At 33.8% G+C, this 18381-nt stretch overlaps 1 protein-coding gene across 3 annotated transcripts in view; it reads left to right on the forward strand.

Annotated features, from left to right (window-relative positions):
* The first annotated feature begins 2616 nt into the window (after positions 1-2616).
* The window catches only part of LOC111502379 (uncharacterized), a 46906-nt gene continuing 31141 nt past the window's right edge, over positions 2617-18381 (forward strand). For 2 of the 3 annotated variants that reach the window (XM_074179816.1, XM_074179817.1), the window contains exons 1-2: positions 2617-3018; positions 3156-3401. In XM_074179816.1, coding sequence (XP_074035917.1) covers positions 2819-3018; positions 3156-3401 — 446 coding nt within the window. In that variant the 5' untranslated portion in view covers positions 2617-2818. The remainder of the gene's footprint in view (positions 3019-3155; positions 3402-18381) is intronic. The other variant, XM_074179815.1, reaches the window with a different exon arrangement.

Genomic DNA, 18381 nt, shown 5'->3' on the forward strand with positions numbered 1-18381 from the left:
GAGCTTTGACTTTGCACATGTTGTTGTTAATAATAGTGTTATAAATAAAAACATATTGTGAAAATTTTTACTAGTTTTCAAGTACTTGTATTTTATACTTGTGTTGACCAAAACGATGAAAATGTTGTACTGAATTTTCTTTGATTTATTGTGCGTCTATTGCATTCTAATTATAATTATTATTAGTTTTCCTACCAGACTATTTATCATATCGATAGATATATAAAGATGATCGTTGTTTCTTCTTTTTATTTGTAAACGACTTTGTCAATGAGAATTACGTTCTTCAGACAATGATTTCTATTCGAATTGTTTGGTGAAAGCTATGATACTGCGAGCCTTCCTGAAACCTAGTGGAATAGTATTGAAATGTTCAGGGTATTGTAACTAAGGGTTCTTTCGAATTATGATAAGTAACTTTTGGTAACGCCATAGAGATCGCTGTGGAGAGTGGATAATTTCACTTCTTTTTGTCATTTTTTTTTCAGTGATTTTAAATACTAAACATGACAGTTTTAAAATGAATCTCTCATGGAGGTAAAACCAATTTGCAGACAAAAACTCTTGGTAATGTGATCGTTTTTACAGAAAAGTTTTTGATTTTTTGTAGGATGTGCTTTTCTTCAGCTAACAGCACAGACTAATAAACTATAATATACACTATAACTCTACTTGTGATAGAATAAAAGTGTTATATAATATATAGTACTCTAACATGTATAGTAACTTCAACTTAGAATGAATTTTTTGCATCCTTTACAAACCTTAGATTATTGTAAATAAAAATGCCAACTTTTTTGTGATTTTTGGATTCAAGCTTTTACTATTGATCGTAATGTTAAAATTCGTATCATTTACGGTCTTTACAAAAGAGAATTAGTTCGGTTTTATTTTCATTCAGTACATGCACTAGCAATCTTCGTCACGGTATTTAAATATCAATCACTGCCAGGAACCGCTATAAATTAGGAAATGAATAATATATTCGAGTATCACCTGCATACTGATACATATTACAATGGTTCAGATAAAAATGAAAATCATCTGTGTACAACGAAAAAAGTGAGGGTCACAAAATACTACCTTGTGGCCCGCCTCTTTCGAAAACTTTAAACTCGAAATCTATACCAGTTAATACTCTCCTTCTGTTAGATAAAGAAAACAAGTTGTTATCATATCACAACCAAAGTATTCAAATAGTGAAGATTTCACTTATCAGTTTACAAAACCGCAAAACATTTTTGTAAACTGTTCCTTAGATATATTTTGGTAGGTTAACACTTATGTGGCTTATTCGTGCTCATCAAAATAACGCATTGAGTTTCCATACTTGCACGACACATTTTCATGCGAATAGTTTGTTGTCAGCTGTCGGTTTATTTCAATATTGAATACGTTAGTAAAAAGTTGTTTTGTATTTTGTTTACGATAATAAAGTAAACCATATTGAATGAATACGTGTGTAGACTACTCGTATTTCATAAATAACAGGAGAAATAAGTTTCAGAGCATTTCCACTTTAGAGTTATAGACAGCATTTCTGTAGAAGCAGGATGGGCGACAGGTTGCACTACCGAATCCAGGTTACTTGGGAACTCCATTAAAATGTTCGATAAAGTTAATATATTGATAAATTTTACTATGGAATGCAATTTTGTTTTAGGCAAATCATAACTAATTCAATTTCTTTCATCTCTTGCGGGGGTATGTCGATTTGACGTCATCATTGAAGAGGCGATGTAAAGTACAAGTCCGTATTTAAAAATTCATAGTTTGGGATGGCTCAGGGAATACAACACACTCTGTTAAGCATATTTTACATCCAAATGGAATTTAAAATATCAAGGTAAGTCAGTTGAATTTTGATATATGACCAATTTTTATTTATTAGAGCTTCGAACAGTTCACACTGTTCAGTCGTAAGCATTGCATTGAATTGCAATAGAAATATTCATGCAGGAAAATAATAAGTTTTAGTAGTGATAAATGAAAAATATGATTCAAAACTCATGACTTAAGACTGTTGAATGAATCCTCATTTGAATTATGAGAACTGTATTCACGAACCTTGAAGTTGTCCACACTGTGACAAAAATATAAGTGTTGCCAGTGGGTCTGAAAAGTTTTCAATGCATGTTTTTTGATCGATTTCTACTGTATCCATATAATAGCGAGTTTTGACAACTGTTATAAGTGATAAAAGGACAACACAGTGTTTCTCATTTTCTTTGCCAGCCTTATCTACCTTCAATAATAAAACTCTAAGATTATCCGTTTTGGCTCAACCGTTGCTGTTACTAAAGGCTCTCTGGGGTACTTAGTTTTTTTTGCGTTACGAATACGTTCAACTGTTGAAATACATTGGTGATTTATTGAATGAAAAAATTTGACATCTCCACAAATTTGATCTATAAAACTGTTGATTAACATATCCTTATATAATCTGAGACACATTTTCAATATCGAATTATTTCTCAGAAAATGTTTAGTACGATCCTGTTCAAAGGCAAAGCGCAATTCCTGCCCTGATAATGACGATTAGTTCCTATAAAAGATCAAAGGCGACGCTAGGGTTTCACTGCTTACAGGCACCTGTGTTGTGGTATGACGTTGACAGTTAAGTAATCTTACGTCATTTAGCCAACTTTTTCATTAAAAAAGTTACCGCAGGATGATCGTCGTCCATTGGAGACCAGCTGATTTGAGTTGACAATAAAATGTTCCGGTGCGGTCTAGCCTTTCTGGCTGTAAAAGTGGTAAAATATCGTGCGGTTTACGCCAAAAACAACTAAAACTCACTAAAAACTGTCCAAATACAATGGAAAATGAAATATGGGCTCCGAAATATCAGCAGTCTGTGCCGACAAGTTTAGAAAGGACAGAGGATCATTTAAACAATGGCAACACAGAAAACGAAGGAGAGGAAGGCGAATCAAAAAAAGCCGGCGAGAAGGAATACGAAAATTTTGTTAAAAGTGAACCCGATCTTGATTCTGGTCCAACCAGCTTAACCATTAGGTTAGTGATAATTGATCAATTTATTTATAGCACACATATGCTAAAATAAACAAACGGCAAATTTTATAACCAGATGATTTATGTTTACTTGTCTGCATAATGAAAATAAATTTTAATGAAAGCTTATATTGTTTCAGTGAGACTGCAAAGCAGACAATACATACCATTCTGGAACTGATTAATCCACTGTCTCAGGTTGAAAAATTCCTGCTGTTTCTAAAATTGCCAGGTGAAGTCACAAATGCTGTAGATCCTTTCAGGCAAACTTTGAATCCTTTGGGCAGCCGATCAGAAATTTACAGGACGATATCATGGATTAAAACTCATTTGGAAGAAGATCCAGACACTTCACTACCAAAGCAAGAGGTTTATAATGATTATCAGTGAGTCTTAGTTTGATGGCTTTTTTTGTTATGAAACCCAACCTGGAACCCAGTATTAGCTATTGAATCAATTGAACAAAGTAAAATGAAATATTATTTGTAACAAGAATATCCAAAATATTATTAGTATTGATAAATAAACAGAAACATTAATGAAAATTAATGAAAAAATGTAAAATAAATTATATACCTATCAGATCTTACAGTCACACTCTTACTTGGTTTAAAAAAAATTTGAAGTCAGTTTGTTCATTTTGGGGGGAAATATATAAAATGGTAGGTACTACAAACAGTTAAGTTTGGTAAGAATAGTAGTGTAGTTATACTAGTTTTCTGAAGAAAGATAAATCCTTGCTAATCCTACTCAGAACACCAATTTTTGTTGAAATCTATTTTCAAATATAATCAACATAGTGGGTAAGTTTCAAATTTGAATCTCCAATCATCCCTAGGTATTTAAGTATCTCAGTTCTTTCTAGAATATAATCAGCAATTTTGAAGGATAAATCAAGATTTAAATCTTTATTTCTGTATTTTCTCAAGTTTTTCCCAATATCATATTATTTGTTTTGCTAACATTGATTTGCCCATTTAAAAACTTTTGGTAAGTCAAAGTGAGCTAAGGATTAACAAGGTATTATGTTTCAACATGTGATTCCTAACTACTTGTTTTCTGTCAGATAGGTAACATTCAAATCACTTCAATGCAGTATTGGCTATTCTGTTGAACTACAGTGTCACCAATTATTTTAACCTGTCATTAGTTTCAAAAGCTCATTTCAATTCTGAAAGTGGTATTTCAACCATTTTTTCGTTATCCACTGGGGTTTTCCATTCATCCTGCTGAATCCTGATTGAAGTTCGGATAGTATGGTATTTTCCTCTATGAAAACCAGAACTTGATTATATACAATATGTTCCAAAATTGTTTCAATGGCTGATTTCTGAGGTTGATTTTGTTTCAACATTGGAATTTTTACAAATATTGTTCAGTTCTACAAATAAATCTTAACGGTTATGCTATAAAACTGCTGAAATTAAAAAATGACATTAATTCTCTTTTTTTATTGGAAGAAAATTACCAATGTGGAGTCCTCTAAATTGTTATTTATTTTATAGGATTGTGTATTCACAATTGTAATTATTTTTGGTTTTATTCTTGTGTAGGATGGCTTCTTTTGAGTAGCTGTGAGTTCTGAATAATGAGAAATAATGTTAGGGTTGTGGCAGCAGGGTTGTGAATTAATTGAAATTTCACGATTAGTTCTTACGATGACAGAAACATTAAAACTTTTAAAGATAAACAGCTCTAACAAAGTGGTCAGGGGTTTCTTTTTGCTAAACCTGTACTCACATTGATTATTTTTGCTGGTTGTAAATTTTTTGATTTTTCTATTTCTTACAAGTCTCTGGGTATTGTCTATTGTATATGAAATTTTTAAAGTTTCAACACTTTATAGTGTAGTATAAATTTTCAAGCATGTTCAAATATCAGGAAATGGAAAAGAAGATATTTCATTTAATTTATTTGTGATGTCCTGACAAGCAGTCTGGCACTTTGAGAACGTTCATATTTTACTTCGAATTTATATTAGATATCTCTGAAATATTAAATTCTTTATCAGGTAATCCTGCCGTGTTTGCATAAAGATGTCTTATCACTCACTTACAACATGAAATAAAAATTTGCTGGGGAATATTTGCTCAGTTTGATAACCTGATAATGATTAAGAGTAAATGATTTGGCACAAGATATTCTCATGAAGTTTATATGATTGAAGAATAATTTAGATCACATTTTTTCCAAATTCTTCATTTGCATAAGTTACGTGTAGCCTTTTCTGAAAGAACATATAAATTTATGAAAATTAAAAAACACCACACAAATAATAATGACTGCCTATTCATGCCTCATAACCTTTGTTAATGCTGTAGTGGATTTTCACTTGTTCCCAGGGAAAATTCCATATTCATTTCATTATTCCACAGACAATTTTTTACATTGCATTGAATTCGTCAACGCAGTAGTATGGTGATGCAACTTGCTGGGTGCTTAATAGATTTGCTTTAGATGAATAAATTCGTAGGAAAAGTTATGGTCAGTGTTTCAGCAAGGCCATCCTTCAGACTCAAAAAATACTTTCCTGGTTAATATTTTTGCCCCTTATTTTATTTTTCTGGGGATACCTAGTAACATCTGTAGAACACAACCAGATAGGCTGTATTTTATTCAAAAAAGAGAGATTACTAACAAAAGGGCAATAATGTAACTATGAATGGTATCAAAAATTTGTCTATAAAAGTTATTTGGCGTCCCCGTTGGCGGATTGCTAGACTTTGATATGGATGAACAGGAAACACTTAAGTCTCCACTTAGTTGAGAGGTACTTTCGATGTTATCCGATGTAACATGCCCCAACAAATCCAGTTGGTAAACTTTGAACCAATTACGCAACATACGAACCAGTAAAATTCATTTTTGGAAAATAAAGTTTAATAACCTCAACTCGTTCTGCAATGGAACAAATCATTTCTCACAGTAAAATTTGAATACTTTGAAATTGACTACACGAAATCAATGAAAGGACTGAAGAAATATTTCTTCTCTACTTTCTTCATCAACTCCACTGATTTTGCTTTATTGCTGCTATTAGTGTTGAGAAATTGTGTTATATTTTATTAATTTCTATCGAACTTATGAAATCCTACAATTAGCTGCAACAAGAAATAAATAGTACACTATGGAATTTTTGTATTGTTTTATGGGGTATATAACCTTCCACAATTTGAAAAATAAACAAAGCTATTGACTTCGCAAGAGAATAATGTCTAATAGTATCCAATTTTACTAATTTGGAATTTCTGAAAGATCAAATAAAATTAAAAGAAGAAGAATTGGGTCCAAGTACATCAGAACTTACCACCAAACGCGGACTACGATTCCAAGAATTGCATTTACCGGATACCCTGCGAGTGCGGCAAATCCTATATTGGTGAAACTGAAAGGCCATTGAAAGTCTGCATTGATGAGCACAAGAGAAACGAACAAATCGGGGACTCATTCACATAACATCCAGTGGTCCCAAGCTGAGATCATCCACAGGAAGGGCACTGGTTCAAGAGGAAGTTCAAAGAAGCTGCATATATGTTGACCAACGACGCATTCAGCCAAGCTAGCATTGAGAGAATAAATCGTTGAAGTAAAATCCAGCAAGTTGAATGCGGGAAGGACATGGACGTTTGGTACTGTGAAAAAATCAGGCGTTTGAACCCCTTCTATGCATGGTCCGCGAACATGAGAGAGAATGATTTGGAGCATTTCTCTTTAAGGCAGTTGCACGAGGTGACCACAACTCTATCACCAAGTTGGAATCTGTTCAGCAAGAGGTCCATATAAAAGAGAGAGATATTACTTCACTCATGAGGTAACAAAAGGATAAGCTGATGCATGTGGTCTTCAACAACATTGAAGACCTTGTCAATAACCTGACATTTGCTTTCCTCAGGTCTAGTTGGTTAACATTGGCTGAGAGGTTCATCAAGGCTTGCCAGGATATTGCCATTAACACCTTAGTATACGGTAGTCGCCTAATAGGGGTTCCTGACACCAGGTTCAGGCTCTGTCCCGAGGCATCTATGACCCTTAAGCATTTAACGGTGGCATGTACTTCATATGCGGTTTTAGTCATCGACATAAGGCGATCATAAAAGCGCTCCATTTCCAATGTCGGCACTCTTACGGTATTGACGAAACACCCGTGTTGCATCAAGCTCCGGTTGATATTGAATCCTCTATGAAGAATGGGAAGTGTTGAGTTTATTGGAGCTATTCAGTTTCCACCCTGAGACTCGTACAAGACTGATATAATTTCTTTTGTACCTATATTTGTCGTGGAGATTTCAGCTAAGGGTGAGACGAAAATCGTTTGAAGAAGTAAAACGGGTGAAATATCGATTTTTTCACATGGAACTCCACAGACTCCATATATATGACTGTTAAAATGGTTGTGATTATTGAAGTGCTTGGTGAAATGATACCTTCTCTACTCTGAAATCTCAAGATTATACCAGCTTGTCGCAATACGGCGGAAATCTTCGCTGGTCAAATGGTGAAGGCTGTTATTCTTGGCTCATTATGTCTGCCTAGGGCACATGATTCTCGGACCCAGTGGTTACTCACCTCACGGTTTTTTGAGTGATACTGCACGTCCTTCGAATGTGTCCAGACTTCGGGGACAGGGCCTGACAGGTACAACCACTTTGGTTAAATAATAATAATTTTATCTATTTATCCTCAAACACGTTGACAATATATAGAATATGTCGTAAATACAGAGAAACGTGAAATTATTAACAGATTAACAATATAATATATATATATATATATATATATATATATATATATATATATATATATATATATATATATATATATATATATATATATATAATTTGAATTGAAGGGGTTATATTTTTAGGAGTGATTAATTTTTTTGGGAAAGAAAGTTTTTGGCTTTCTACTACTCCATCTGATACAAAAAAAAAGTGTCTGAAAGTTACTTCTTTACATGATCTACATATTCATGTGTAGAGTTTCAAATTGATTACTTCCTTCCTTTCTTTGGAAGATTCTCTCATCCCTTTTTTTTGTATCAGATGGAGTAGTAGAAAGCCAAAAACTTTCTTTCCCAAAAAAATTAATCACTCCTAAAAATATAACCCCTTCAATTCAAATAAGATTCCTCTTGGCTGGGATTAAATCAAATAGATGAATGAATGTCATTACGATGTCATCGATGACATAAGCAGATCAAGCTTATTCCGTGACATTCAAAATCGTAATTCATGAATGAAGTGTGTATTTTCTATAATGTTATCCAATTTGGTACTGAAGAGCCTTAGGGCAAGTGTCTTAAGGCAAAACATCGGTGTATATCAGTGAGGGTGACAGTGTTCTATGTGAGTACAATTTATTACCATTCATTCAAAGTAGAACTCATGTGAATGATATCTAATTCTTATTCCACAACAAATGTTTGAAATACAAACTGAGTAGAGAAAAGTATCTTCTGTATAATTCAGTGTTCATATAGAAGTATTTGTTTCGAAAGAATTATTTTCTTTCGTGTAATTCAATGTTTATATGAAAGTAGCTGTTTCAGGAGGACTTTCTTTCAGTTTGTGTCTGAAAGTTACTTCTTTGCATGATCTACACATTCATGTATAGAGTTTCAAATTGATTACTTCCTTCCTTTCTTTGGAAGATTCTCTCATCCCTTTTTTTGTATACTATGAGAGATTCCAATCTTAGATTTATTGAGACTTCTGAAATATATGGAGACTTCTTGAAGTCTTTATGTCAGCAGACAGTTTGTTGTATGCATTGTTATAAGAAATATTTGAGATAACTCCAAGAGATCTGCATCTTAAGTTTAAGTCATCGTAGATTGCTTTTCAAATACTTCTATTTATGAACCAGTATAATACGATCTATCTCAGCTCAACCTAAAATATATATTTTTTGAGTCAAGTGGAATAAATCTTGTGGCACCCAAATATGTTATGGGATCTCCTTACCAACAGCTTTGATCATATCCAAAACAAGCACGTTTCCCAATCAACAGAACTGCGATATTCTTCTCGACGCACGTTTCAAACACCAAGTTGGCGTTTTTAGGAGATGAAGTTAAGTTTCTTTCCTGAAGGCGCCAACTCGGTTGGTGAAATACGCATCGAGAAGAGTTTTGCAGTTCTGGTGATTGGGAAAAGTGCTCGTTTTGGATTCATTCTTCGCCAGAGATTCCAGTTTTACCTTTGAGTAAAATTGATCTAATATCTTGACATACTTTATTTTGTGTTATATTTTTCTTTGATTGGTTTTTTATCAAAGTCTGGGTCCGGGTCTGTTGCAGTGGTCAGTAGAAAATGGGTCCAGGTTGTAAGGCCGGGGGTGGATGTCGTCCGATTTCGGCTCCTTCCAGGACGTAGGTGTCCGCTATCTGATTCCCAGTGAGTAATCCTCCAGGATATCTTGGATCTGCTCCGGAGGATCTTCCATTACTCCCCGGAGGGGAAACGGGAGCTTCTTCGTAGATATCCTTCTGGGTCCTCCACGGGGAGTCCAAGGTATTGTCAACGTGTTGATGGCATTGGCGTTATTACTGCTCATCGTTCTTGTCGCATATCGTCCTTGAAGTTTCTGAAATCGTAGGTTGATTGGTGTAGTTTTTACTAGGTTGTATAAGGTTTGAGATGGATAGTGGTAAAGGAGGTTGTGAATGTTGCTTAGGATTCTTTTTGATTGGTTAATTTGGTCAATTTTGGTGGAAAAGCCCTAATGGGGCGTATAAACACATTGCAAAATTTCCTGTCATTCACTATTGTTCAATCCTAATATTTGAAATGTGATATATTATTATATTTCTTTAGTCAATGTGTGGCAACATCTCTTTTGGGTTTTATGTATGTGTGTGTATTTTATAGGTAGACATAATCACAACGCTCTATTTTAATATGTTCACTACTGCATCTCAATTCCCCACTACTACTACTAAAAAACAATTCATCACTTGTTATCATCATTTTTCTTTCAACCACGACTCATGATCAACAGAATTATATTTCATCACTTGACGTTAAGTCATCAAGCCTCGATATATTATTCTGTTATTTCTTTGGATCTGCTGCCCATTTAATCTTAGAGAATCCAGTGAAAGAATATCATAGAAGTTCTCTACATAGTCTTATCCTTGTGTAACTACTGGGAAAAGTATTCTCCGTAGTTTTTATGTGGTAATAGAGTTCTGATAACCTTTAATATGGATTACAAGTTCGTCGGCCAGTTGGGCAGCCGCCTTAGAATTGAACTTTCGAGTTTTTCCAAAGGTATATCAAGGAAACATTCAGGGGAACACTTGCATATTCTCATAACAAGTGTGCACACCGTTTATTTATAATTGACTCTAATAGATACATTTTTGTATGTACAGCTATTAGTCGGTTGTAGGTAATAATTGCTATTTCACTAATGTTACTTCACAAATCAAGTGTTCACTCACTTCAATTTATAGAAAGTTTCACCTTCGTTGTATCAATTCCTTTTGTCTTGAATGTTCATATATAATGAAGTTCAATAACGTGAGATTGGACAATTACATTATAATTTTTCAAATTGAAAGGGTATATTTTTAGGAGAGATTAATTTTTGGGAAAGAGAGTTTTTGGCCTTCTACTTCTCCATTTTGATACAAAAAAAATTGGGAATCTTCCAAAGAAGGAAGGAAGCAGTTAATTTCAAAAATTAACTCTATACAAAAATGTGTAGATCATGCAAAGAAGTAACTTTCAGACACAAGCTGGAGGAAAAGCTCTCTCGAAACAGCTATTTTTATATAAACATTGAATTACAGAATTACACGAAAGAAACTTTTCTCTATTCCGTTTGTATTCCAAACATTCGTATGGAAATCGAATCAGATATCATTCACAGGATTCCTACACAATATAATTAATGAAAGAAGTAAAATTTCACTTACATGGAACACTGTCATCTTCACTGGTGGACATCTGATGTTTCGCCATAAGACACTTGCCTTATCGGCTCTTCAGTAACAAATACGGATTACATCATTTGCTACTAAAAAGCTGATGAGGCAAGTGTTTCACGGCGAAACATCGGATGTCTAACAGTGAGGATGACAGTGTTCGATGTAAGTGAAATTTTAATTCTTTCATTAATTATATTGTGAAGGAATCCTATGAATGATATCTGTTTCGATTTCATTACGAATGTTTGGAATACAAACGTAATAAAGAAAAGTGTTTTTCGTATAATTCAGCGTTCATATAAAAGTGTTTGTTTCGAAAGTATTTTTCTTTTGTGTAATTCAATGTTTATATGAAAATAGCTGTTTCGAAAGGGCTTTTTCTTACAGTTTTTGTCCGAAAATAACTTATTTGCATGATCTACACATCTTTGTATAGAGTTAATTTCTGAAATTGATTGCTTCCTTCCATTCTTTGGAAGATTCTCACATTTTTTTGTATCAAGAAAGCCAGTAGAAAGCCAAAAACTTTCTTTCCCAAAAATATTATTTTTGTATGACTATTGATAAAAAAAATCAATTATGTCACCGTTTCCTGTTGAGTTATTAACTAAAATGACCCAAAATTCACACCTTTGAAAAATCAAAGTTGATCAGATTCATAACTTACTAGACTGTGGCCAATCACAAATGAACTAATTCATTACTTTATAATATTGTGTTTGAATTATTTTCATTCGCAAATTGAGCCTTGAGAATTAACTACTTCAAAATTGTTCTCAAACGTCAAATTTGATCATTGAACGGACAATTCTCGTTTTAAAATATATAGTTTAATGGATCCGGAAAGTGATAACGAGTGTACCCATCCTGAAAGCACGCTCTTTCACGTAAATTGCCTCAAACTTGCGAAACAACATTTTTTTACACCTTTATTTGGTAATCGTATGTGCAGAATCATTCTCTGAAAAAAGGTATAGGTACAGTTTAAAGAGATTCTTCATGTTCTACGTTGCTGATAAAAGAACATTTCAGTTATGTATCATTGAAAATCTCTTCAAACTCAGCATACTCCGTTTCACAATTTTCTGATGTAATATTAAAACCAGAACTTGCAGAAGATTCATCTTCATTACATCCCACATCGTATATCACATTAACCGCTTCGAAAGCTTTATTGACAACCTCTTGATTCTTTTTAAAATAGTCACTCACGTTCGTTTCAATGAAATAGAATTTATGAAAGTTGATAATTCACGATGAAATTCTCATGAAAATAACGAAACTGAAAGAAAACATTTGTGGTGATAGGATAGAAAACCCGGAAACGAAAAGGTTACTTTAGTCATGCATTGTAGCCCAATTACAGCCTCGATAATTGAAGCTACCGCCACACTACAACGAGAATAAACATCGCAGAATGAAGGAATGACGTCACAGATACTCAGACCAATGATATCAAGACCTTACATCCCACTGAAGGCGTGTTCACAGTAGTAATAATGTAACGAATTTGAAGCCGCCCCTGACCGATATGTCTGCCAGCGAACAAACACATGACATCACCGCAAAAGGAATGCAGTCGGCAACCGCCGATTAAACTCTAGTTGAGTACCGAGACGGCTATACAATTCTAGAACGATCGTTACCGATATATAAGGCTGGCTTCTCGTCCCAACAGGGCAGTTGAGTTCAGAAAGTGAATCGAGCGGTTAAACAAGTAATTCAAAGAGTGGAAATAAATTAGGCGTTAGTTGCTAAGTGTTGTAAATAAATTAGTTTGTGATTGTGAAATGTTGTTAGAAATAAATTTGTTTAAGACAGTTAATTCTTTAATTTGTTACTATACACTGCGAAACTTCAAACGCATTTTTCTCGAAAACCTGTTTTCGTAAACTATGTACTTTTTTTTAGCGAACACCACACATACAGTTTTCATGGGTAGGCGAAATAACAAGAATGTGAATTCGGAAAATGTATTTCTAGCATAATAATTCCGAATTAGCTGAAACATATAAATCATCCTCGCGTTAGACACAATATCCAATGTCAAGAAGTAAAGTTCTCATCAACCATGACGTTAATATAGAACGTTATTCAAAATTATGTGCGGTTTTGAAACGCAAATCCGATGGTTAAATACCGAAAAAGGCGAAAAAATAAAATCATTTATAAACGAAGTACCTGACGAAATAAATCTTGTGGCAAACGTAAGAAATTGATATTTTTCAGAAGTTTGTCACTATTTTATAAAATTAGAGTACTTTGATACTCAAATAACTTTATGTCACCACAATTTGTGAGGTGGTCGATGTGGAGTAGAAGCTAAGTCTCAAAACTGGCAGGCCATCGTCCTAGGTTCAAATCATATGTTTTATCCGTTAACCAGCTATCGCACCCTTAGGAACGGCAACCCTCAAAGTCGAAACTTGTGCGAGCAAAGGACTAACGAGGTCTTACCATTTAACGTATGATTCCTAACACGGGTATATGGCTAGTATCTTTTTTTTAACCAATCAATTTTCAAACTATTTGAAGTTGAAGAAAATAACAAAAATAGAAAATATTTTTCGAAGTTTTGTTAAGTTGCATTAATCATGGGAATTATGAGAGCTTGTCCTGCAAATGGATTGCACTCATTGAAATAGGGAGCTTGGATCGGCTGTATTATTCATTGTATTGTATAGCAAAATGAAAATAGTTCAGAAGTTTACAATAACAGAGCATTTTTATCAAATTTATATCAAATATATCAATCTGCGACTGAGTAAGGTATTGAAAGAGAATTTTTTTCTGAATTATCAGAAAGATGAATGCACCACTCAAAGAATTGGAATAAATAAATTCGGAGCTATAGGTAAACAGATCGCAACATTGTTAAAACTTCAAAATCCGTAACTTTATACTGAGCATACGTTTAAAAGATCATATGCCACCCTGCTAGTGGATGCAGGTGGAGACATCATTGCTTAAAAGAGACATGGAGGGTGGAGGTCAACATCTGTGGAGGAAGGATATATAGATGATAAGATAAAACTGTTTCTGCAGAAAAAATCTTAATTCGATGAAACAACTGTCTACCAGTACTAGTAATGGAAATATGAATGTGGATATAGAATCCTCAATACCATCTGTTAGGATATCCAACTATTCGAGTTTCACCGTTAATTTTATTAACAACAAATTATTTTGTTCAGTCAATTGAAGCTTTTTGTTGCAGAATTTAATGATATTAACCATGACATGCTAGAAATCGTACGTTAAAAGATAAGATCTCGTTGATCCTTAGCTCGCACAAGTTTCTACTACTGAGGGGTGACAGCTGGTTAACGGAAAACACATTTTTAATCAAACTCTCATTCAGGGTAACCTTCTCAACTAAATCTTATTCTGAAATATTCCTGTTGTAAGTCATAGAAAAAGTATAGTACACTACTGGCCTTCAGATCTCGTCGACAAACTTCATCCTCACGAGTAATGGCTACATGCCTTGCTCTTTGAACAATGTACTTTTTACCCACACTTAAAATGACTACATGCCTTTCTGTTATGAATTTATTCATATATGATTATTTTCGAGATACCATCGATGTCAAGGGCATACTTGACCTTTGTTTTTCCTATTTTGACGCACAATAGATGAAGGTAGATTGAAGTTCTGATAAATGTGGTTATTGTAATAATTTCAATAAAAATAGTAATTTTAACGACTGTGTCGAAACTATTTTCTAGGTTCATTGGCCGTGATCTGCAATTTTTCATGTTCAGTGTTTCGTTTACAACGGCGATGAGATAACTGACGAAGTACTTTAATTGTCCTCCAGTTGTAGTATATGCTGTGAGAAGAAGTAGACCATTTCGCTTGTTGCCTCATCGCCTTCCATGATATCTGCCGCAGTTGTAGACAAAACGTCAAGCATAAAAACATAGAAAATAGTTTTGATACGATTTGAATGAAATCGTTATTTGGGGATTACTCTATTTGAAATTCAACGAGATTAAATACTTTTTCAAACAGTGAAGAAAGAAGATTGAAATGGTTCATCAAGTTTTATATTTTTGTGGAAAAACAATGTATGCCATTTGCACCACGAGAATGCACCTATTCACACTTCATTGCTTGTTGAATTTTTGGCCCAAAACAATACTGTAACAAAGCCCTAGCCTCCGTATTCGCCAGTCTTAGTGCCGTGTGACTTTTTCCTATTTTCAATAGTAAAGAGACCTATTTTCAAAATAAAGAGAACCTCAAAGGGCCGCCCTTTCACAAGCATTGTGACATTAACACTGTTTCGAGGATTGGAAAAACGCTGGCACAAAGTTCATAATAATGGGCGACAATTTTGAAGGCAACAACGTTAATGAATAAATAAATATTTTTCTATAAAAAAAATCCTGTTATTTACTGAACATATACTGCTTCCTATTTCATTCATACATTATAAACAAATATAATAACTGATTATCAGGAATTATTGAACGTTCTGTTATTTTTCTCACACTGTCATCACTGTCATTATTTTTTATACAAACAAGCAGTCTCTCTTGATGTTCTCAAGCTTTTATACCACAGTTTAATTCAGTCAGTAATTTCCTATGGTCTTGAACAGTGGAGCTTATCAGCTAAAGATGATGAAGTTTTGTTATTCAGAAAAAGGTAATCAGAATTCTGGCTGGTGCATCTTCAAGTAAACACTGCAGGCCATTTTCATTCGTTATAGTTTATTACCTATTCCTAGTTTGTATATCTACCAAACACACACACACACCTAGCCTAGAGGATGACCGCACGACTACCTGTCGAAAGCGCTCGCATATAATTAAATAAAAGTTAAAGAGCTTCAAATCCTTTTTGTGACTTATAATAATATTAAAATATACAGTGCGATTCTCTAACATGGAACAAATTAACTGAATCAAAGGTGTTGTTTCTTTCGGAAATATGCTCGAACACGTCGATTAGTATTTTCAATTTCCTTTATTTTGATGCAAAAAAAATTATACAGTGTGTCTCAAATATGAGATATGACGTCATCGATGATTTTTTTAAATGACTTTTATTAAAGGCTTCAACAAGTTGCACATGCCTGCCAAATTTCAATTTTTTACTCCTTGTCCTTTAAAAGATATTCAACAAACATTATCTAATTCAATAAATGAATTCAATTCAATAGCCTTTCTTTAACGAGTGTTCAAAATGTTGTCCATTTACTAACTGACAATACCCTTAACGTAACTAAAACTCGTTTTGAACATTTCTGATTATTTCGCCGAAAATTAGCCTACACTCCTGTCTTATTCGTTCTTTTAAATCCTCAATATTTGCCGGTTTGGTCTTAAAAACTTAGCTCTTCAAGTAACGTCATAAGAAAAAGTCAAAAGGTGTTAAATCCGGAGACCTAGGTGGCCATTCATAGGGTCCTCTTCTGCCAATCCATCTGCCTGGAAATACATCATTCAGGTACTCACGGACAGGTCTTGCAAAATGAGGAGGCGCGCCGTCCTGTTGAAACCAGATGTTTCTATTCGGTACGTCAGCTTCTATAGGACAAGGGAACAAAATAGCCAAATTCGGAACTAGGTCCTCCTGCAAGAATTCTAAATATCTTGCTCCAGTAAGATTTTCTTGGAAGAAAATCGTTCCTATAACTCGATCACCAACAATCCCTGCCCAAGCATTGACTTTTTCTGGATGTTGAGTGTGGCCTTCGCTCATCCAGTGTGGGTTTCTGTCTGCCCAATAACGACAAATTTGACGATTTACCACACCATTCAACAAAAACGTTGATTTGTCAGAAAATAGAACGTTTTCTTTTTGTACAACATTCCTGTCTAGTAGATCCATCATTTGTTCGCAAAAATGAAGTCTTCTATCTGGATCATCTCCGGTGAGTTCCTGGAGGATTGTTATTTTATATGGATGGTTTTTGTGCACAAATGCGATACTACTTTCCTTACTTTTTTTTGATAACTTTTTATGACAATGTCACTGTCAGGTATCCCTGACATTCTGAGCATTTATTGAAGGAAGACTATTGAGTTGAATTCATTTTTTGAATTAGATAATATTTGTTAAATATCTTTTAAAGGACAAGGAGTAAAAAATTTTAATTTGGCAGGCATGTGCAACTTGTTGAACCCTTTAATAAAAGTCATTAAAAAAACAGGGTTGTCATTTAAAAAAATTATCGATGAAGTCATATCTCATATTTGAGACACACTGTATAGTTTTTTTTCCATAAAAATAAGGGCACTTTGAAATACTAATCAACGTGCCCAAGCATATTTCCGAAAGAAACAACACCTTTGATTTAGTGAATTTGTTCCATGTTAGAGACTCGCACTGTATATAAAACAATATTTCAGTTATTCCTAAAAATGAGCAAATCCATGAACATTTCATCAGAAATAACTCTCAACTACATCAACCTTATAGTAGATTGCCGATATCAAAGAATCACCCCACGTGCATTTGGGTTAAGTGACATAATAAGCTTAGTGAGGACATTAAATCCTCAAATATGAATGTCTTTGAAAGATGACTCAAGATTTTTCTATTACAAAAAGCATACTACTCTGTGGATGAGTTTCTCCGTGAATCCTAATTTGATTGTAGCTTATTAACTTTTTTTATGTATGTTTTATATTTTATATTGACTTTTTTATGTTTGTTTGACCTGTTGAATCAGCCAGTATTTTATGATGTTATGTTTTTTGTCTAATGTGATTGTGAAGGAAAACTGATTCAATTAATGTTTGAACGATTGATATTAGGCAGTTGAGGCCTGTGGTGAAGTTTTCGTAGTTTTTGTTATCACTTTTTTATTAGAATTTCTTTTGCCTCTATCAATAAAATTTAGGTGTGTTTTTTTATTTTTTTTCTTGACTCATTAATTATTTTCCTTTTCATTACATAGGGTGATTCCCTGAGATACAGGGCGGTGAAGTTTAAAAAAACGGTATATATGGAATATCAAAAATATCCGTACACCGATTTGATTGATATTTGCTACAGTTATTTGAAGTAATAAGGCGCTTATTTAGCCCTAACTAGATTGATATTATTAGGTAGTGCAGTCTCAGTGGACACCATAGCCAACAATATTGTTAAAAAAGTACCACACTGACTTTTTGCGGATTTTTATTTTTTTATACTATTCGAGAAAAAAATTGAAGTCACTTTGCATATCATGAACACCTGCTTTGGAAACCAGCTGACAGTGATGGTGTTGTTAAGAAAAAGTTATACTTGATGCGATAGAAGACGATCCTTCAAATAGTACCAGAAAGATTGCACTGCAGCTGGAAGTCTGCTTAAAAACCGTATGGACAGTTCTAAAAAGAAACCTCTTATCTCATATCACATACAGCGGGTCTAAGCTCTTCTGCTTAATGAAACTGAAATCATCGTTTCGTAATTTCCTAAGAATGTCCAA

The sequence above is a fragment of the Leptinotarsa decemlineata genome, unplaced genomic scaffold (genome assembly GCF_025532065.1).
Source record: "Leptinotarsa decemlineata unplaced genomic scaffold, Ldec_3_MD MMD2_tig00026282_RagTag_RagTag, whole genome shotgun sequence".
NCBI lineage: Eukaryota > Metazoa > Arthropoda > Insecta > Coleoptera > Chrysomelidae > Leptinotarsa > Leptinotarsa decemlineata.